Source organism: Mycetomoellerius zeteki, unplaced genomic scaffold, assembly GCF_001594055.1.
Source record: "Mycetomoellerius zeteki isolate Tzet28-1 unplaced genomic scaffold, Tzet1.0 scaffold312, whole genome shotgun sequence".
NCBI classification, from domain to species: domain Eukaryota; kingdom Metazoa; phylum Arthropoda; class Insecta; order Hymenoptera; family Formicidae; genus Mycetomoellerius; species Mycetomoellerius zeteki.
In genome coordinates, this window is record NW_017257297.1 from 158,317 (window position 1) to 181,503 (window position 23,187).

The 23,187-nt window shown below is 38.0% G+C and overlaps 1 protein-coding gene across 1 annotated transcript in view; it reads right to left on the reverse strand.

Moving 5' to 3' along the window:
* Positions 1–1,042: 1,042 nt before the first annotated feature.
* Positions 1,043–23,187, reverse strand: part of LOC108724885 (protein gooseberry-neuro) — a 28,967-nt gene continuing 6,822 nt past the window's right edge. Inside the window, exons 3-6 of the mRNA XM_018451579.1 lie at positions 21,228–21,339; positions 2,448–2,644; positions 1,615–2,044; positions 1,043–1,260 (exon numbers count right to left, since the gene is read on the reverse strand). Coding sequence (XP_018307081.1) covers positions 1,043–1,260; positions 1,615–2,044; positions 2,448–2,644; positions 21,228–21,339 — 957 coding nt within the window. The remainder of the gene's footprint in view (positions 1,261–1,614; positions 2,045–2,447; positions 2,645–21,227; positions 21,340–23,187) is intronic.

Sequence of the window (23,187 nt, forward strand, 5' to 3'; positions counted from 1 at the left end):
ATAATATTGAAATAATAAACTCGAATTTCATTCTGCAAAGGAAAAACTTTTCCCTTGTTCTCAAGCTTTATTGCTAAATAATATCGTTAAATGCTGATTACTCTTAAAATAAAGAATGTAATTTGTAACTAAGCAAGGAAGAAGAAAATATTAATATGTAGCAAATAAGATCATGTTATCGTGAATTTTATGATTTGATAAATTATAAGTATTCCGTTTTCTGCATATGATTTTATTTTAATGACAACTCTTAATAATAAAATAAATAATTGCAATAATATTATTTGTAAAGTGTTATAGCGTTATTTTAACAGGAAACTATTAATTTTATTATTTACTGTCATTAATATAACAAATTGTCTAATAGGTTGTTGACATCAGATTGTATTATTTTAAAACTTCAGGAAAGGGAATAAAAAATATATATATAGGATTACATAGATTGATAAAGAATCTATATAACTATATATGTAAAGAATATAATAATTTATAGTAATTTATTTTTACATCTGTTTTTACTTAACTTATTTTTATACATTTATATACAGAATATAATAATTATATTCTAAAATACATAACTTCTATTTCTCTCTTCTACTTACGTTAAATCTCTGGCCTGTGTTACATCTCTCTCATATTGTGCACGCTGATTATTCAATTGTCACGAGCATGACCTACAGTTTTAATGCCGGTTCTGAACGGCGGATTTTTCAAGAGGTATTTTTGTGGGCAAAGATACTCTCGGGAAGCACAAAAGCGCCCTGGCAAAAAATTGCGAGACACCCTGTATGTATATATATATATAAAAATGTTTTATACTTGTCTCCGTTTTTTAAACGCTTAAAGATATTTTAATTTTAAACGTTTCATAATAAACAAAACACTATGTGTTTGAATTTAAAACATTTAAAATTGAAACATCTCTTATTATTAAACTTTTGTTTTGCAAAGATGTTTTAAACGAAAATATTTTAAACACTTTTTACAGTGTATAGATAATTAACCTCTGTATATAACAGAGATTAACTAATCGACTGATTGGTTAAAATATTCCACCCATGCTACGATGATAATTAAGCTGAGTGTGCTGAGCATAATCGTAGCCTTGGTCATACCATTCTGGCATTGTCCCCGCCGTATTCGGAGTATTCGAAGATTGAGCACTCTGCGAACTCCCGTGCTGATGACTGCCGTAGTCGCTGCTCTGAAAATGATTGAATTGTCCCCAGCCAAGCTGTGTCCTGGACCAATCAGTGTTACCTAAAAGTCAAAGACAAAATAGACGTTATCATATCTTGGCGGAATCGCAGACGTAAGATTTTGAATTTAGGCATTCATTATACTTTGGCACTTTAATGTATTTCAAATTCAAACATTTGCAGCCCATATTTATTAATATATCAGAGTTTATTGTAGGGATTTAAAAAAACATGAAGGTATCTTAGGGTGTTTGTTTTTGTTTAACATATTTGGTAAACAATAAGGCTGAAATGATTTCAAGAGTGTTGCGAGCATCAAGTAGAACACAGCCCTATACTGCCTATACCTAGTATAGTTTTCTGACTCTTCTTCCAAGAAAACCCAGTAACTCGTAAGATCTTATGAAGTACTCACCGGCATTGTGCGAAAGCGACGGCGCACCGTGCGCGGCGGGTGGTTGCATTGCTGATACCTGCGCGAGTTGGACGGAGGCTGCGTGTGCAGGAAGAGAGCCGATATGACCGGAAATGGTGACTGCGTGTCCCTGAAGGGCGCTGCTCATCGTGGTGGGTACCTGAGCCATTGTACTCGCCATTTGGGCGACAGCGGTGCTGCCGGGGACTTGATGAACGCTGCTAGGCGCCTGGTGAAGCGTCGTCGGGCTGTGATGCAACGTGGTGGGTACCTGTGGTATTCCGCTCGGCATCTGCGACACCTGCGGAATCTGTACGAGTTCGTGACTAGCCGCGGCGTATTGGCAGGTCGTCAACTGCAGGTTAGTCACCGGGTGCTGTAAGCTGCCGTTGTGTTTGCGGAGTCGCGCCCTGCGATTGCTGAACCACACCTAAAACGGTGTACATGACACTTGGCGGTAGCACCTTTTCGATGAAATCGATTTGACGGTAATCGTGATAAAGGCATTAACGTTTTTTACTCACGCTATATATAGTGTATAGCGCAAGCAATATCCCGGCTTTTATTGCTTCCTCGAATTTCTACGTCTGTTCTTTGCTTCATACTTGAATTGTAATCAGCGTTACATAAATACTTTACAGAATCTTCGTTAGCAAAATAATTTTATCGAAAATATTTTGATCTTAATTTAAGGCATATTTTTTTAATCGTTTCTAATAATAATTGGTGAAAAGATAATTAAGATTGGATAATCAGAAATTCTGTTCGAATTGTGTTCATGAATGATGTGATATATTTTACGTTAACGTTAGCTAACATCACGCGATACTCACCTGAATCCTCGCCTCCGTCAGTCCAGTTCTCTGGGCTAATTCCTCTCTGGAGTAAACATCTGGATATTGAGCTCGTTGGAACGCAGCTTCCAGCTGTTCGAGCTGCTCACTGGTGAACGTCGTTCTGCTTCTGCGTTGCTTTCGCTTCAATTGAATGCCCGGCTCGCTTTCCGTCTCAGAGTCATCACCGCAGCGACCTGCTGGACCGTAAAAGTGACAATCATTGTTACATTTAAGAAATTCAGAGAAAAGTATTTAAAACATTCTAGAAATTATAGAAATTGACATATTATGTCGAATGACTTATCGAGAAGTATTTTTTACTAATTGTCGAAACTCCGAGATTATGATATAGGTATCTCTTGCAATTAATCTTGTCTTAATTTCGCAGTTATTAATAAACAAAAACATTAATATAACATGTTACATTTACAATTATATAATATATTTACAATAATATAATTTACTTAAATGTATAATAATTTAATTAAATTACATTTACTTAAATGTATAATAATTTAATTAAATTACATTTAAAATATATAAAGCTACGGCACACGATGTATTTTTCTTGCTAAATATCTTGCGTTTTAATAAATTATTAGAATTACACCACACAGAACGCAGAATTTCTAGTAATTTACTGAAACGCAGACAATCCAGTAGAAAAAAATGCATCATGTGTTCCTACAGATGTGTATTCATCAAAGGAACATAGAGAAGCATGTGTTTCTGTTTTCTGTTTCCGTAAACTTCGTAAAAATTTTATTCGGTAGAGGCAAATATATCTACTAGTTGCTATAATTCGCTTGTTTCTAACAACAATAGAAAGTTCTTCATTTTGGTGGATATGCGCTTTATATGTCGTATTATTACATATTTCACATGTCTCTTTATAAATGCAAGTTATTGTTACAAAGTTTTTCAGTATCAAATCGATATTTTATTGTCCTTAAAATAAAAAAATTTCCTAGTTTTCTTATATCATCAATTATTTTCGTTCGAAAAATATAAATTGGCAAACAACATGCAAAGTCAAATTCCTTTTACAAACGATTCACAAATTAAGAGCGTACCGGGAAAGCTTTCGCAATGACGAAACGATGACGATCCTTTAAAATTCGCAGCGATTATTAATTGGTGTTAAAACGGCCGTCACTGCTAATCGATAAATCGTCGAGAAAGACGCTCTGTCACTCAAACCCGCCGTTACATCGTCGATGAACTCGCCTCTTTCTCTGAATGGGATATTGATGAGACGATGATCATCATTTGTATAATACGCGTATCCAACGACGGCTATTCTGCACAGTCATCGTATTTCCTACGGCTTAATTGTTTCCTATGATTGAATTCAACTCATTTCACCTAATATTTCAGAAAAAAGTCCCAATACATCGCCATTGTATTTCCTACGGTTTAATTGTTTCCTATGATTGAATTCAACGTTTCACCTAATATTTAAAAAAAAAGTTCCAGTATATGATCATTAATAAAAATATTTCATTTCATATCTATTTGATGTTTTAGCTAATTAAATCGATTGAAATAAATCGAAAAGTCTATATTCATCTATCAATTTTATGTGAATATAACAAAAATTCTGACGTTCCGATTTAAAGCCTTCTCAATCTATCTGCTTGCACGAGTAACATTATGCGTTCTGCATACGTTCACATGTACACTACATATACCGCAGTCATTAAAGCATCCATAAAGTGCTCGTAAAAAGCAAGCAATGGTTACCACCATGTTCACCGCCATCTTGTCTCGTTTTCATAGTTTTGATATGTTTTATGATCAACCACTTTTCTCAGCGGAGTTGGTTGCTCTTTGAAGAATTTATTGATGATATAATAATCTTCCGCTCTCTCCACAAAAATTTATCGTTTATTGTTACGAAAATTATAGGAGACATTGTCTCTGTAGAATAATTAATTTAAAAAAGATGAACTTTGCAAGTGCATCCCAACAATAAATTCTTTTTTCTTCTCTTTTCTACGAGAGTTTTTCTAGACTGAGAAAAACAAGTAGAAATTTAAGTATATTTTTTTAGTGTATTTACACGGAAAGAACGTTTACTGAAGAATCTAAAAATTTAGCTAGATATCAGTCTGAAAATAATTTTATTGGATCATCAAATAACTAATTGGAAAAAAAATAAATAATAGAATGCTTAAGCTGATCATTAGAACATCAACATTTTTTACAGCAGATACTTTGGCAAAATTGTTCTTTCTATGTATAATTGTACATACATTTTATTAGCCTAAAAAAATTGATAATCTCTTCTTGGAAATATTCATCTTATTCTTCGCAGAATTTGAGTGTACGAGCACTTTCTACCGTTTAAATGTACGGCCACTTATCAAGTTAATCTTCACTTCTTGAAACTTATTTCCTATAAAAGGCCCCCAGTCTTTTCCAGGACAATAACGTCATCCCTTCGTTTCATCGTTGCTCAACCATTCGATACTTAGAATTAAATCCTCCTCAAAGATTCTGTGAACCTCGTAATATCCTCGCATTCAGCACTTCGTCCCGTAAACATTTCTATGCGATACCTTCGTGCCATTGATAACTATTTGGCTGAGAGAACCAGGAGCTCGTGCGTTCATTTTCCTACTATATAAACGAGAGAAAAAGAAAACACATATACACAAACACGTGAGACTATCGGCAGAAACTGACCGGGCTACCTTTGCCAAATATTTACTCCTAAGTCGATTCCCTCCCTTATTGTCCCACAATCGTCCCATTGTCGCTCAATCGAGCGTTCCCGCGAACCATTGTCCGCGATCCAAGACGGACAACGTCGTGCTTTCCCTGCTCGTACTCGTCTCCGTTCCATCTATTTCGAAATAACATTTAATCTCGTGCACAATTTTATCGCTCGATCGAACGCACGCGGGGGCACACGGTCGACGATGAGCAACGAGTGGCTTGTTGTGACGTCCGACAATCCATCCTGACAACAAACGAGGATTAGCTTACTCTTTTATTTGCCGACCTACACCAGCGCGTTATCGCCGATTCCGCGATGCGGAATTAAACGGCGACGACAGTAATTCTGTTTCTTACGCCGCGCCGTTCGATCGGCCGGCCGTTCAGGCCGATTTTTCGTTTGCGAACCGCGTTTTACGAGCTCACGTTCAATTGAGATCGCCTGAGGTCTTTTCCTTGAAATATCCGGGATTTAAACAAGAAAGAGAAGATTGGTTTATAGTACAATGTGTATGATTTCGACGTAAAGCTAAGATTAATGTAACTCAAAAAAAAATTTTTTTTAAATTATATATTTCCCTTAAAAGAATTATTAACCTGTATAATTAGAGCAGATACATCAATTTAACTGCAGATTTAGTTATAGCGCCTCTTCAGAAAGAATTTCTGATAATGAGACAAAACATATTCTTGATGTATTTGATCTTATCACAGCTTTATAAAAATAAAATGATATTAAAATTAGATCAATATAATTCTTCCCCCGAATTAAATAAGATTGACTTATTATCTTGAGACAAAAGTAACATATGTAAATTTAAATTTAAATTTTCTTACGTTTAGAATAAATTTTTACCGGATGTTATAACGCATGATGCTGCGTAGTAAATATTTAGGCAAAACTGATGTGCTGAATTATTTTATTCTAGAGAGAGAGATTTAAGAATTTTCATTTACGAGTAAAATATTCCTCTGTCAACAATAAATATAATTATTCCTATATTGATCCTATTATTTTATGATAGATTAATTAAGGAGTAATATTAATTAAAGCAGTTAGATCTGGAAATCTTTTCTGTGGATGCATTGATTCATGTATGATGACGAACAGGACTGGGTAATCATTGAAAATGCCAAATATAAAATACTTAAAAAAATGTATTTAAAATGTATATAAAATGTTTTTCGAATCCACTTTATATGTAAAATGGGTAAATAGATATTTTAAATAGTTTTCAAATACAGAATGGTTTTCCTTACATACATTTTAATATACATTTTTTTAAGTATTTTACATTTAGCATTTTAAATAGAATTACATTTTAAATGGCATTTTAAATGCAAAAATACTCAGCCCTGAATTGACGAATCCCCAGTTTATTAATTGAGAAGCGAAAAACGAGTGCCGGCGAGAAATTAATGCAGTCAGGTGTTTAACCTTTAAATAGGTGGCTACAGTATTTTATACGTTAGTTATTTTAAAAGTCTTATTCTGGAAAAGGAAACTAAAAAAATCCTGTAAAAATCCGTAAAAAACTAAAATTCCTAGAAGTCTTAAAGTAATTATTTTTACGATCTTCTGTTTCATAAAAATAAAAATAATGTAAATTTAATTCTATACATGCTGTTAAAAAATATAACTATAAAAATAAAATTTGTTTGGGGTGTTCCAAGCACCTCACTTATCTACTTAAAGGTTAAACGAGTTATGTCGTCACCAGATCGAGAGACGGTCGTCGTCTCACGTAATGTTGTGGGAATGCGATTCGCGCGAAGCAGAATCGACGGATATCTTTTCGAAGGACCTGCTATTTTCCTCGCGTACAGTAGAACCTGCCTCGAATCTTGCCGGCGAACAATGGAGGATGCTCTCTTTCCTTGCGGTTTTCACCTCGCTCGACCAGGGAATGAAACTAACGGCGACGGGATTGCGGCTTTCGAGTGTACAAGAAAACCCAGCGGCCGTCCTTTGAGCTCGAGTCCATTCTATTTATTGTGCGGCGTTACATTTGTCAAAACGTAACGTGGCCTCTACGTATATGGAGGCGGATGCGCCGGCATCTAGTCGAACTTAAATAACGCCTTAGGGCTTTCAGCAAAGGTAGACAAAAGGTACGATATTCGGCATCTGTCGAGATTTCGCACGACGGTATTGATTAACAGAAATAATTTTCTCGTTGGAGCTCGCCTGATGCTAATTCGAATATGGTTTCTAAATTTGTTTCTCATCTCGGTACATGGTGGTCGATTTTATACAGAAAATTGCTACGTTCAGCAGAAAAGAAGCTTTACAATTGTCGCAAGATCTTTTAACATGTTTTTATTATTTTATTATAAAGAATTAATTTATTAATCTTATTTCGTAACATCCGTTTTGTCGCTATATATTCTTCTTAATGTTTTTTTATTTAATCCTTGCTCTCACTTTCTCGCTGGATCTAAGTGTATAAAGCATCATATTAAAGAATGATACTACAATTGCAAAGTTATTTTTTCTGCTGAATACAGTTATTGCTATTTCAATTTCAGAGTGCTGATCGAGTGATTGGCTGTAGAAGTGATTTCAGCAGAAAAAGCAGCTTTGCAACTGTTGTACAATTTTTTAATATGATTAGTCTTGTCCTTAGTTTCTCACTGGATCTAAATGTATAAACCAATCATATTCAAGAATTTTACGACAGTTGCAAAGCTGCTTTTTCTGCTGAACGCAGCCATTTTTAACATGAACAGTACTCCCGCCTTTTGAAACGGGATCGTCGAGTACAAGTGTCATTTTTGAGTACAAACGGGCTCGACTTTCAATGTCGATGCGACAAGTAGTGCAGGAGACCGCGAGAAGTTACTGAGCTCACTACCGCGCACTTGGCAGTCATCGCGCGTCTTCAGGTGCGTTACGAAAAAAAACGATGGACATCTTTCGACGTTCACCATCGTCTCCCTTCTCCCGCTACCTGTGGCGACGACGAGGCCGGTGACAGGAATTTAAACCTGGGTTCCGCCACCTTTACTGTCTGTAGATGCAACTTGTCTCCGAGCTATTCTCCCATTCTTCCGTTTGTCATACCGAGGAACGTGGACGAGCCGCCAAAGATGCCGCCAAAGGGGATCCCCCGTCGAAAGATCCACCGCCGTTTGACGGTCGCAGGAAAAAGGTCACTTCATCACGTAACCACCTTTATCTCGTCTTTCCAGAAGATGCGCACTGCGCGATTAAAATGCACCGAGGACTTCGGCCTCGTACTCCTTTCAAGATACTAAGGCGAGAGAGTGAATCGCGCGTGTATCGCAAAAGATGCTGAGGATAGGGAAATCGAAGCACGAACAAGTTACTTTACATACGGTAGACATTTCAGAAATTCTTGAGATTTTCATAAAATTCTTTGCGTAATTCTTGACACGCACCAATAATCTCTTCAAGATCATATCTTTATAATAAATGATTAGAATCGATACGGATCTGAAAATTATTTTATTAGACAATCAAAATAATTATTAGAACGTTTAAATAATGATGATATAATGCTGCAAATTATTTTAATGATTCGAACAAAATTATATTTAGATCAGTATCTAACTAAATTTTTAGATATTTCAATAAAATCGCGCGCATTTTTTTTGAATACCCAATACTCTTCCAACATTATGAAATTAGAAAATTTCTGAGAATCTTAAAATTTTTTAAAAACGTATTTTTATCAAATTAATTTTTTGATTAACTCTCCTCAGCTGACGTGAGTTTATTGGACCTATGCAATTATATCCTTCCGGAGTTGGTCTGTCTATATCGTATAATAATCGGACCCCCTCAATTACATTCTTTATGTTACATTTGCAAAATTGTTATTAAAGTGAACTTATAGCGAATTCGATTGGACGCACTGATGCATTTTTAGGCTGTTGTACACTAATTTAATCTGAGTGTAAATGCAAGTGTGTATTTCGAATTATAAAATACATACTTTACTTAACATATTTTACTTAACAATACAATAACACGTATTGAGGATTTCACGGTTTAACTTGTTTCCATATTTATGTCAAGCACACATCTTTACATCAATTTATGTACGGTTTTAATATACGTCAGTGCGCACTGAGTGCGTCCAATTGAATTCGCTAATATATTTATATTTATTCTTTTTTTATACAAATTATATCATTTTGGTTTCTTCAAATTAACTAGTGTTCAAATTAATTAGTTATGATGTAATCACATAAGCGGTTCTATTTCTAAATTTAGTATTATTTGGTATTGTTTAATTTTACTTTTCTAGATTTTAGTAATCCTAAATGACAAACAAATAAAGGAATGTGAATATTTGTGCGATCGTAATCGAACATGTCGTTAATCAGTATATTAAATACACTATATGCGTCGGTCAAATTGGTAAGATATCTGCACGGAATGAAGGAGATCAAGGTTCGAATCTCGGCTAAAGTGATATTTTTCGCAACAAATTCTCTACAGTGTTTAAAAGATACTCGTTAACATCAGTAATATTAAATTGCATATTAATTTAATTTGTGATGTACGTACTTCAGCTTCAGTTTAAAACCTGTATTCGTAGTTCGTTTTTATTTTAAGACTGTTTTAAGTAATGTCTTAAGATGCAAATACGGCTCTGTAATTGGCTTATAACATGTTAAGGCTATACTTAGACAGATTTAAATATAAGAACCGACTATGAATACTGATCTAGGACTGTGTTTCAAGACCGGGAAGTAATCAGCGCACAGTTTGCTTGAACTGTAAATTGTAAAATTCACGCAAAAGGTATTTTTAAGCACGCTTTGACCGAATGGCCTTGTTCGCTTATTTGTGTTGAACATCTTCTCAATTTTATGGTGGTTTTCACTTAATATTGTATAATATTGCAACGTGCATAAATGAGTCTTACAAATCCGATATCAATAACTGTGCTATATACAGATTTTGGCTTCTGATTAATGATAATTAACGTTCTTCTTGTCTCAATATGTTCGATTATAATCACAAATATTCACATTCCTGCAGATCATTTAGGATTACTGAAATTTAGGAAAGTAAAATTACTAAATAATACTAATTGTAAGATTAGAAATAGGACCCCTATACGTGATTACATATTATATCATAATTAATTGTAAGACAAAAGCTTGTAAAATTAGATGTTGGAACAATACATCTATATGTATTTTAAACAAATTTATTTCAGATATATGACTGCACGCCGATTACTTTCGGACTTGCAACACAATCAAACTGAAATAATAATATTCCTCGCAAATTAAATTAGATCTTCGATTTTGATGCATTTTACCACTAGCATTTTAAAACCTATAAAATTAAATTACTAAAATCTAGGAAGAGGAAATCTGTATCAGTCTGACTGATATTTCATTATTTAAGCATCTCGGCACACCTTCCGCTCTCACTTAAGCGGCAATCGCTTGTCGAGCATCTATCCAGCGAAGATATCAGTGCGACTAATTATCAATTATCATTATTGGCTCGTTCGGGGTCGGCTTCTTTTCCCGCGCCATCAGCGAGACGGGGGTGGCAGGGAGCGTGGCCAGGTGTGTTCCTCGCGCCGTGGGGACGTTCGAGAGGCAGGTCGACGGTGTTCGGCGAGTCAGCATTCCTTCGCGCGGCCTCTGACATCGGCGGTCCTCTCAGAGGGCTCTACCCGTCTCCCTTCGATCCTCGGGATCCCCGTCCGGTTTTCCTCGTCCTACTCTTACCGGCCGGAAGAAAGAAGAAAAAAAGGTAGCTGCCCGAGAGCGCGAGCGGGAAGCAGAAAGATCGAGTATTATGCGCGCGTGTGTGTATATGCGTGCGATCATTTAGGTGCCCATATGTCGGACTTGTAATGAGAGAACGAATGCGCTCTCCGTCGGGACAGGGAGGCGGGCACTCGATGAAACGCTTTATAGATTATCGCCCCGGCCCACGCCATTGTTTTATCGCGCACGCAGTCGTCCTGTTAGCGCGTCGGCGCCTGGAAATGTCAATTATGCCGGGTGTGTAATTAAGTTTGCAAGAGTCCGTGTCCAAGTCCCGCTTCGTGCTCACCACCCGAGCTTGACCTATCCGAAGGAACGTCGACCGCCCTCGCGTCGTGTCTCTCTCTTCTCGCATCGCTTCCTGAGCTCCTTTACATGAGAATCTTGACGCCATTAAATTTTGTGAGTTTATGAATTATTCTCTTCGTGCCCGAGGCAAAGGTGATTTTATTTTTACATTTCGTTATCGTCTCTCATTCAGCGATGATGTAAGACCCGGCGGGAGCCGACAAGCGTTGTGCATCGGTTGGGTGAGTTACTAGCTTCACTTTCAGGTGATCCTGTCGATGAGCGCGCGCGCCTCGGGGCCATCCTTGGTTGGCTTCGTTGATAGGCACAATCAATATCGGCCTCACGAGGATGAAAAGCGGCCGATCGGGCCGTGAATAGATCGCGTGAAAAGACGCGTGTAATCAATTACGGGGAGAGGGGGGGGCGGTCCCGCGGTGTCGAGAGCAAATATCTCATTCGTAGCAACGTCATCCAGAAATGTGCCGGTCAGCATCCCCGCTGCGTGTGCGTTGCGCTCGTACACGCGCGTACACGCGCGTCGACTGTCGCCTCGTCGATCGCACGTACATCCGTACGCCGTGCCGTAAGTGTACGCGAAGTCATTTTGTACGATTAACACGTTGATCGCGAAGCGAGATTACCGTAAATACAGCGAAATGACTCACGCCGTTATTGTTAACGGCAAAGATTCACGATAAGGCGTTTGCTCTTGGAACGTCGCGCATTGTTAGACGATAAAGCCCCGCTAAACATAAACTAACATTATATATCAATATTATAATTTTCCACTCAACAATATAAATACTATATAAAACATAGAGTGAATATAACACTTCAAAGAAGCTACGCAGTTCCTTATCGTTACCTTCATCAAGGTGAGAAATTGCCAGAATTACTTGGCATTTAACGATGTTAAATAATCCGTAAACCACGTAACTTCATTGAAGAAAATAACCGTGGAAGCCTCAAAAGTATGTGTTATATTACATTTATACGGTTATAGTGTTAAATAACACATGTTATAGATAACAGTTATACTGTGCTAAGTAGGAGATTATAACGTTATAATGTTACGGTTAAGGAAGTTATGCGGTTTGTGGGATATTTCCGTGTCTTGATACGTCGTTAAATGCCAAAGTAAAGTTGCCAAACGAAGTTGATCTTTAACGATTATTTTTAACGATTATCAAGACACGTAGATAACTCGTAAGTAAACCGTGAATTGAAACTTCAAAAGTATTAATGTTACTGTTAGTTTGTTTTCAACGAGACGTCCATCAGAAAGTAGTACAGATTTAAGCCATTCCACAGCGTGGTGCTAGCATAGTAAGTTTGTTTTCTTTAAATCGCAATCGATCATGCATGAATGATCTTTCTCTTGCCGGTGCACAGCGATCGAGGTAGAAGGGATCTGAAATCGAGTATCTGGTGGGACATTTACACCAACATTCATAGATACAAGACATTCATAGATATAATACACACATTTGGTGGGCTTGACGTTCTTCTAAAGCGGGGTGGAGTCTGCGCGAGGATCGCGGCAACGGTTACTCGAGCTATAAGCAGCATCCGTTGTCGCATGTAGATCGCCGCTGCTTTCCTGCGCCTCCCTTTTGCTTTCCGCGTGTCGAATCAGCCGCTGAATGGTGGAAAAGGTGCCGCACCTCCGTAGGTTATAAATCTAGTCCCGGCACCACCTTCCCACTCCCGTCGCTCATGGGGGTCCTCGGGATGCGTGTGTGAGGTCCCCCTAAATGGTAACAAATGTCCTCAAAACGCCAACAATGAGCCTGCGAAGCGGTTGACATCCGTGAGCCACGGTCTGTCTTCCTGTCAACGCCCATGTATACGCGCCGTGAGCGTGTGAGCGCGTAAGGGAAGAAGAGGGATGAGACCGGTAGTCCGGTACGAGACCGATCTCGATGACAGTTTTCGCTGGTATAACGACGGGCCGCTACAATTAGGCCGCGTTGGGTACTCTCCGAGACACGATCTCTTCGTCGGCGTCGTTGGTGGTCCGTGTAAGGGCAGTTGTGATGACGATGCAGAGTTTTCTTTTATTTGCCAGAGTCCCGTTCCTTTCTCCACAAACAATCGCCTCTCGATTATGACTCTGAGAATTATTATGTATTCGTCCCTGCGCCCCCACCCCCTTCACAAGTCCGGAATAAAGAATTCATAGATGTCCTGTGCATCGATCACGACTGAGCTCTCGACATTTTTTTTTATTAGCTGCATTTTAATGGGGATCAGCTTGTGAGTAACATTTCTCTACGTTCATAACACATGCCTCAAGTGAACGTTGACAGCGTCGTGGTCAATTTCGACCTATCCATTGACCTGACCACTAAAATTATGAGGTGGTTAAATGCCTTTCGGGATGAAACGAGCTACCGCGCTCATTATTTCGAAACCGCATTGCTGGTGGTCTTTTTAAAAAAAATACAAAAGCGCCGACTTTTTTTGTTTCGATATCGATAGTAGATTTGTGGTAACTCGTTGCTGAGTAAATTCTTCGAAAATATATAACAATATTCTTTAGTTTTCTCGTTGTTGAATTGCTGTCTTTGAAGATTTGAAAAATAACACGATAAAAAATTTTGCTTTATTTCTTGAAACCATTTGCTATACAATTTTTTATTTAAAATCGTTTAGAAAGTAAAGATTTGGCTACAAAAAAGTTTAAGAACAATTTATTTAAAAAACTATATACAAGTTTTTTAATGCAGATAATACCTATATATATATTGTTATAAATAAATATATATGTATATATATATATTTTGTTACCGTATATGTATATATACATATATCTACACCTTAGTAATTTCTTATATCTTATCTTACTTCATAATCATTCTGAAAATTGAGGCACCTGTCGTACCTGAGACCAATTTAAGACCATTTACTCTCGTGTTGTAAAATTCTACTACCTGAGTGTCTAGGCAGTTCATGGTGACTTTTTTCAGTGCATCATCACTTGCAAAGCGTTGTCCACCAAGAAACTGCTTCAAGTAGGGAAATAAATGACAGTAGGTATATGCTAAGTCAGGGCTGTAAGACGGATATTCAAAACCATTCCAACGAAACTCATCAAGCAGCTCCTTTGTCTTCCTGGTAGCGTGAGGGCATGCAGGCATTGTCATGGAGAAGACAGATTCTTTACAGTCCTAACTTAGCATTATCATTTGTTCCCCTATTTGAAGCAGTTTCTCACTGGACAACGCTTTGCGATGCTGCACTGAAGGAAGCCGTCATAAAGCTTGTTCTTTTGTCGCTGTACTAAAACTTTTCTATTTCACTTTCGCTAGACTTCAAATGTATGTCTATCTCATTTGAAGTACGAATGAACAATAGTTCAACTACAAAGAACAGATCTATAGGTTGAACGCTCAAGCGGCGGAGTTCTATGACGCGAGAGTGTCAGATCTTTTAAACTGGTTTCAAGACAAGTATCTCATTGTTCCAGATGATTATGTAAAACAAATAGGTTTCGAAATGAGTTAAAATTTTTATTTTTTTAAATAAATTAAAAAAATTTTTTTATAGCCAAATGTTCTTTATTTTCTAAACGATCCTTAATCTCAATATCAAGAGATTGTGATACTTAGGGACATGTTGTACTTTAGGGCTCACTAATTATTTTTTTAGCAATAATAATAATTTATTTTGTTAGTTGCCCACAATCAGTTATACTACTTTTCGTTAAAAAATAATTAATATGTCCTAAAGTACATGTTCCCAGGCATCACAATCTCTCCTCTTATCGCGTAATTGTAAAATTTTATTCTATTATCATCTTTGCGATAAACAGTTTCATATTAAAAATATTTTCCTGCGAATTGTGAACGTATGCCGCAAGAATACGTTCGCAAAAACATCCAAGTACAAAGTGCCTTTATAGAACGATCGATTGATCGTCCTCGAGCGATGTTGCCATATAATTAGCATTTTTCCGTAACATGCGCGCAAGCCTCGACTCTTAAAGTGCGCCCGATTAAATCGCGGCTTAATGAAAGAGAAGACTACGACGAGTTGCGGGTCGTGATGGCTGGAAACGAAGGGTGAGGTGGCTCAGAAAAAACGACGGAGGCGATGCAGGAAATTAAAGCGACAATGTAGTCGTTAAGTTTGCATCTACGCACTTCATACCTCGTTACAGTCGCATCTTAAGTGATTAAGAAAAGCTGATAACTAAACTTCTTCGACACTTAAAAATTTCTCTTTGCAGAAGTTCGAGACATAAAGTCACTTATAAGAAAATAATTAATAAATATATATAAAAATAGTACAAAGAAATAATGCAATTGCTTTGTAAAAACTTGCTGTGTAAAAACATATTTTTTAAAGAAAAATAAATTTAGAAAATTAGACTCATATACACATAAAATAAAATTCAAAACGTTAATATTATAGAAGAGCTACATGAGAGTCTGACGCAGTTAATGTGTTAATTCTTCAATATAAAATTGTCTTTAATTAAAAAATTTATACAATAGTTAATGATGATATAGTAACTATAACGAATATTTCAGCTTTGCTTTGAACCATTCTTAGCGATGGAAAAAATTTTGTTAAAGTATTTAAGAATTTAAATAGAAATAGATCTGAAAATAATTTTGTTGAACATCAAAACAATTACATAGTAATCTTAGACATGAAATAATGAATAATAATGCATGAAGTTTTGACATTCTAGCAATCGGTTTGAGTTCTACAAAATTATTTTGATGTCCAACAAAATTATTTCCAGACTTGTAGCTAGCTATATTTTCAGATACTTTAGTACAATTATCCTTTTATAGCGATACAAAATTGAAAAGAGGTTATTTCATATTTTTAAAATTATAAATCAAAATTATGTAATACCCGGATTCTGTCGCCCGCAGATTTCCTTGAAAAAAGATGTCGCGATAAGTCGGGTACAAAATGTAAGAATAAGTAATTAGCAATCAATCCGAGAGGATTATCCTGCATAAACTCCGAACTCCTTCTTAATTCAATCCGAGAGTAAAGCCGCGCCTGTAAAGACACACGTCGTACGATACGGGTATGTACATCGCTCTCGGAGGATTATACGCTCGCGTGACAAGGATCGCGTCCACGGATCCTGCGGCCTGCGGCCTGATTCGTGCGGCGCATTAGATACACGCTTTGATATCAGCCCCGACGTCCGGCCCTCTGCTCCCTTTCTCGCGTCCTTGCGTCCTTTTTCTCTCACCCGTGTAATCGCTCACCGACTCCTTTCGCATTCTTCATCGCGTCGATGTGTCGACTCTCGAATCGCGATGTTTCGCGACTCTTCGGAGATAAGGATTACAAACCGTGGAGCGACAAAGTATCACGCCTGATACGCGACGTTGATAAAGCAAGGAAGTCGTGAATAAATTAGAGGGGATGTGTAGTTAATCTCGTTTCTCTGCAAAAATCTTTTTTTTTTTTCACAGACACCAATATATAATAACGCGGGTAATTAAAGCGCTCTTTCTCGATAAAATAACGCGCCGTGGAATTTAAACTCTATCAAGGAACACAAATGTTTTCAATAATTCAACTCTTTTATGCTATTGTACGAGGGCAATAAATTAATTTTTTTCTCGTCAAGGCGATCAATTCCATGCCGACATGGTAAAGCGAAGTAACACTAATATAACATGCAAATCACCGTTTTTAGCGTACTAAGGACCCCATCTCGATAGTATCGCGGCTTCGAGAGATCTTATTGACTCTTCGCGCGCCGCTTGATAATAGCACGCTGAAGCAACTCGCGACGGCCGAACAATGTGAACGTCGAGCCGTAGCGATGTAATCTGCAAATTCGATTGCGAATCATGCGAGAGCGAGTCGGCAGCGCGTAAGAAAAGGGATCCCGGCGCGGTGCGCCGAGGTGTGCTTAAACATTAAAAACAGTATCCCGTGAGCGTCGGCGGCGCATTTCCGATGAGAGCGATCGTCGATCGTCGATCGTCGATACAATCAATAAACCTGATTGTGAATCACTTAGCGGCGTTGTTCATCGTGCGGATATTCTGCCGGTTCGATCTTGCGTTCGAGATCCAAGAAAGAAAGAAAGAAAAGAGAGAGAGGAGAGAGAGAGAGAGAGATGAAGTGAGAGAGGGATCAGGATACATATATACGTATTATACACGTGTGTGTAGCGCGAGGGGGGGCAGAGAGGAGGATTGGTGCAGGGGGGTGGGCAGGACCCATTAGGCTAATCCCTCGTCGGCGGCCGAGGCCAAAGGAACGGAATAAGAAGGAATAAGAAAGCCACAGGCTAAGCTTGCCTGCCGACACCTATACCCTGACCGACACCTCCGCCATACTACGAGTATATCCGTCCAGAGGTGCTCCCTATCACGATTGCCCCCTTGCTCCCTATTCCGCGCCGGGCAGCCAGACTCACCCGTAAGTTATTCAACTGCACGGCAGCGCCGAGCGCGATAGTATTATAATTTACCCTTATCTGGAAAACGAGATAAATTGAAAGGCTCAAGTTAAGCTAGAAACACATAGAAACACGTAAGATAGTAAGACGTAAGCAGTAAGCAAATTGGCCAATCACTATGGAGAACGTACGGCAGTAAACTTACGCTCTCTACTGTGATTGACCGATTTGCTTACTACTTATGTTTTGACTGTCTTATGTTTTTTTGTGCCATGGGCTTTAGCTTTTCATCAAAGTATAATTAATCAATTAATGTTATGATAATTCATGTCACGAAATGGAAGTGGAGCAATATTCCAGCTTGATTAACGTATGTGCTATATTTTCGTTAAATTAGGATTAATACAGAACGATTTTGCTGAAGTATCGAAAAATTTAGCTAGATGCAAATTTTAAAATAATTTTGTTGGACTATCAGAATTATTATATAGAACGTTCAAACATAGTGAATAATACTGTAAAAAGTTTCGACATTCTAGCAACCAGATTGAACACCCTACATAGATTGTGTTCTAAAATTCATTGTTAACGCTAAAAATCTATAGTTTACGTGCTGTTTATAGATTTCGACACTAGCAATGAATTTTGGAACTATAATTTTATAGTTCCAGCTATAATTATTTGGATAATCTGATCTCTAATAAAATTATTTTAAAACATGTATTTAATTAAAATTTTTAGATAAAAAACTCTTCTTTTTATGTAAGATAATACCACGTTTGGTATTACGTGGTATTTCGATAATTCGCTAGCAATCGTTGCACACGAAATCATCTTATTCCTACTACATAGATATATTGTAAACTCTTTTAAATTAGTGAATTTCCGTGGAAAGTATCCGCTTTATAACGGTACTTAGAATATTTTAATAGTGACTTAAATATTTCTCGTTTTATATTGATGACAGGAAGTCGTAAAGCCGCGTTTGTTTCGGGGTTTATTTATTTTTACGGCGTGTGAAAGACGGACGACTCTTTTATCTCGAAATTTGCACAGGTGAATTGCGGCGCGGATAAAGTGCATCGCCGGCGCTTTAATTCAGCCGATCGGCGTTAATCAATTATACCGACCGCGAAAGCGGTTAATGATGAATAAACGGCGGCGTGAATGAGATCGAATACGTACCCGCTCGTTAAATAATTATTCATTTTTGTACCAGTCCGGAGCGGCAAGGACGAGGGCGAGTGAACAAGATTTCTATCGTTGTAATTTTGAGAAAAAATTATGAAGCGCGTGCGGCAGTTGCATATCACGAGTACATAATTATCCACGCCGAAAATGATACGCATCTATAATTGACGGTTTCCTCGGTTTGCTCGGAGCGCGGTTAACGTTTCCTCAAAGGCGCCTTCTTATTGACGAAATTCGCGCCCTGGTTTAAGACGTTAATTATTATTTTTCGAAATTCATCGAGTGCTTCTGGTTATTTATGGCCGCGCCGATATTTTTACCGTTGTCCATCACTATGCGTTTTAGTCTCGACTTCAATGTCATGTCCGAGATGCAAATGTCGTGTTAAAAGATTACTGGCGCGAAATATTACGTGAAACGATACGCGCGCACTCCGTAAGACCAATTTGCTCGGCTAGATTGATTAAAGAATCGTCGCAGGAACGGCAGGGAGCCGCGGATGAGCACCGCTGTCGACGTGTGGCAGGCGGCCCGTTTGATCTCCGCGGGACCCTCGCGGAGCCCCTGGGCCTTGAGGCCCACTCTTGCCTCTTGGCTCTCGACTCTTTCCTCACATTCTCGACGGTCCGCGATCGAAGGATCTTTTCTCGACCCCGGCAGCATCCTCGCCGGTCTGACTTCTTAAGACTTTGGGACACCTGTACCGCTAATTCCACCGTGTCTACCTGTATCAATCATGAAAACAGATTCCCGTCTCGCGTTTGGAACATCTAGGCTGATCGTGCGCGTCCACGGCTTAGGAATCAGGATATTCTGTTTAAACGAAATGGAGCTCTGGACCGAGAAGCTTAATAGCAAGTATTTAAGAATTACATAACAATCATTGTGGTGCCTATCGATTGAGCATGGCTTAGCGCCGAGACACTAACCGTGTCTCCAGATATAACGAGTTTATCGTAATTTGTAGCAATTGTAGCATTCATAAAGAAATAACCTTCATCTTTAAAATTTAATTACTGTCGTCATTGAATTTTAAAGATGTAATACTTTACATAATAATTAATTCTCCATAACTCGTACAACATCAATTAGTAGATGTAGAATAAAATAGACTTCTCAATAACAATTTTTTTAACTTCAAACTTTTAAATAGTAAAAAACGTGTCTATCACGTAAATCATTATTTCATGAATTTTACATTAGAAATATATATTTGCTTCTTTTTACAAATTATAAGTTAACTGATAAAATTATTTTTATATTTTATATTCTTAAAGAATAAGGAAATGCATCGAAAGATTCTCTATAATCGCGATTATAAAATATCCGCTTAAAACATTCGTCAGAGTTGGAAAAATTGCACGATTCCTTGCGTATTCAGAAGCGTTACGGAAAGTTATCTTTGAGAGGCCTTCGAACGACCACGTATCGCGGAGTGAAACCACGTCACGGAAATCTCGGAAGGAGGAAGACGGTGAGAGATGGGACGAGAGACGTGGGATAATATCTCGCGTCCGGTAAGATATTGACACTTCTGTAATCCGTTTGTCGGACGTGTGGGCAACCTGGCTAATCCTGCTGACGCCCACCGGAGATTAAATCCCGCCGGTTCGCCAGCTCGTTCGGACTAACTTGGTCCCTAACAGCGAGGGCGAGCGGAGGCGCTTAAGGCCCCGATATATATGCGCTCGCGTACGTCAAACTGGGTCCACAGGGACCGGCGGAGGTTAAAAGCTCTTGATGCCCCTCAAGACGATGGATCGTGCGTCTCTCCATTCTTTCTTTTTTTTTTTTTATTTTATCTTCCTCCTGCGTTCCATATTTCTCATACGATATCGCGCCGGCACAGCCTTTGCTATTGGGCTCGCTGCGTGGACTTCTTTCTCGCTGCTGACAGCCTAAAAGGGTAATTAACCCTTCGACTGTCCGATGGGAACTTTACGCGGCTTTCGTGCTGTTACGTACTCGTTTTGCTTTTCGCGAGCGGCGAGCGGATAATGATCGAGCGAAGAGATACTCGGATTGAGAATTGATGTCGATTTATCGTTCGGAATTTATTGAAAAATTGTATAAATCATAATGTGCACGTAGAATTTGTTTAACCTTCAAACCGTACACCTCCCTTGAGCATCTACTAATGGTACACAGGTGCGAATTGGGATTTGACATTTTTAATTGCAAGTCTCTCTTGAGAAAACAAAAATTTCTTTAAAACCACTCTTTTCTGAGAGGTGTAATTTTCTCACAAATCCAATGGTATCACTCAAATTTAATGAAAAAGCATATTTAACGCAGTGAGGATAAACCGTGGCAACTGTCAGCAAATTGAAAATTTTCGTGGTGCAAATTCGCACTAGTGTACGGTTTGAAGGTTAATGAAACTTAGTAAAGAGAGAATACGAAACGGAGGAGTTCACACTTACCGCCACCTAATATGCCATTGATAGTGTAATCCTTCTTTCCGTCATCCCCTGGTCGTCCGCCCCGAAGAAGTCTGCTAATGGAACTGACGCTTGGTGGATCTGAAAAACCTTCCTGCATGCAACCAAACTGCTTATTAAAATGACAGATCGAACGTAATTCAATTTAATAATAATAATAATAACTTTATTGATGTGCAATGCTAGAGAAGAAAATATACAGCAGAATGCAAAATAAAAAGAAAAATGTACAATCAAAAGGTCCCACACAGCACTATATTTAAGGGAGGTCCTTAAGGGGATGCTGGAGTGACCAAATTATCATATACAGTCGTATAAAATCCACTGCACCACCTCCTAATTTTGCGTCTACTTTAATCCTGTAAAAGGATTTTTTATTCCGTTCAGTCAATTCGAAGATTTTTATACGACTAATGTGATAATTTCCACTCCAGATGGTCATTCCAGCATCCCCTTAAAACGTAAAACACTTCTGAACGTCTTTAAGACGGTCCTTAAAGATATGTGCTGTACAGGATAAAATAATCAGCAAAAATGCTGCTTAAAAATCTAAATTTAAAAACTAGTGTAAAATGTATAAAATTAGATTATTTATCCTATAAGTAATTCATATTCTGCCTGTTAAAGTCATTACTTACAACTTATAGTCTTATCAATTCGACTCAAAATCCATCTTAATAGCTTTCTAGAAACAGCATTAGAAATCGAATCGAACGATTCAAATATTCCACGATTGGAGTTATTCAGTTGGCGGAACCAGCAATTTTTCACAAAGATTTCTAATCATACAGAATATATCATTTTCGAAAGATAAACTGCGATACTATCATTATGATAATGATAAGACAGTTATATTCCCTTCGTCTTTTGTTTTCACATTAATTCAGGTAATTTCCGCGTAAAAACGTTCCGCGATTTCCCAGGTAAAGATTGCTAGGCTTACGCAAAACTTCGCACATTTCCGTCTCGATTCAGCGTTCACCGGCTAGAGATCGGCGAATTGATCGATCGTATGGAGTTACGTGGCACACCGTCGACCCGCGTGTGGCATTTGCAACTGCAGGCTACTGCACTACAATTTGGTGCGATTATTTTCGTGTCGGCATACATATTTGCACCGCACCGAGAGAGACTCAGCATTATTACATATTGTGTCCCGGCACCGTTACACGCGTGTGCATCACGGCAGAATACGGCTCCGCGGGATCCAGGTTGTTCGGCGACGAAATGCATAGGTAATTGTGGAAAACGAAAGCGACCTTTTCATGGCGAAGCAACGTTTCGTTGCATCGTTGGCGTAGATAGGATGCGATTACAATGATCCAGAGATTCTCCGACAAGTCGGTCATTTGAGGAAACATATAAATCCATCGCCGCAAACTTTACGTGAAATACAATAAATAAAATTAATTTGATGAAGTGAAAAATAAAATTGATTTAATGCGTGTTTAATATAATTATTTGGTTTTATTTGCGATGAGTAAGCTCTCTTAAAATCATTTCGTGGCATTTATTTTAAGCGAAAGATTTGCCTCGAATGACTTACTGTGATTGCGGTTTAATTATACGTGCGACGTGAGATAAATGAATCATAAAATATAAGTAGGACTACTGCTTAGATTTAGGATTGCTATTTAAATTACTTGCAACGAAACATTTGTCGTCTTCAGCATTATGAAGCTTGATGAATTGCGATCGTTAGTTTTTAATTATATCATCTTAGAATACGGAGAAGAATTCGTGATTCAGCAAACAATTAGTTGCAAATTCCGTTATTTCCGTTTGTGTGAGAAACGGAATAACTCTCTTCTTCAATTGCAGTAGTTTTGGCGTTGCACTTGCAGTGTACTTATGAGTGACCGTTACGAGAAACAAAAGACTCATAATAGCACAAACGGGAACTCTGACGAGTCATCATCTTCGTCATAATAATTGTAGTTTC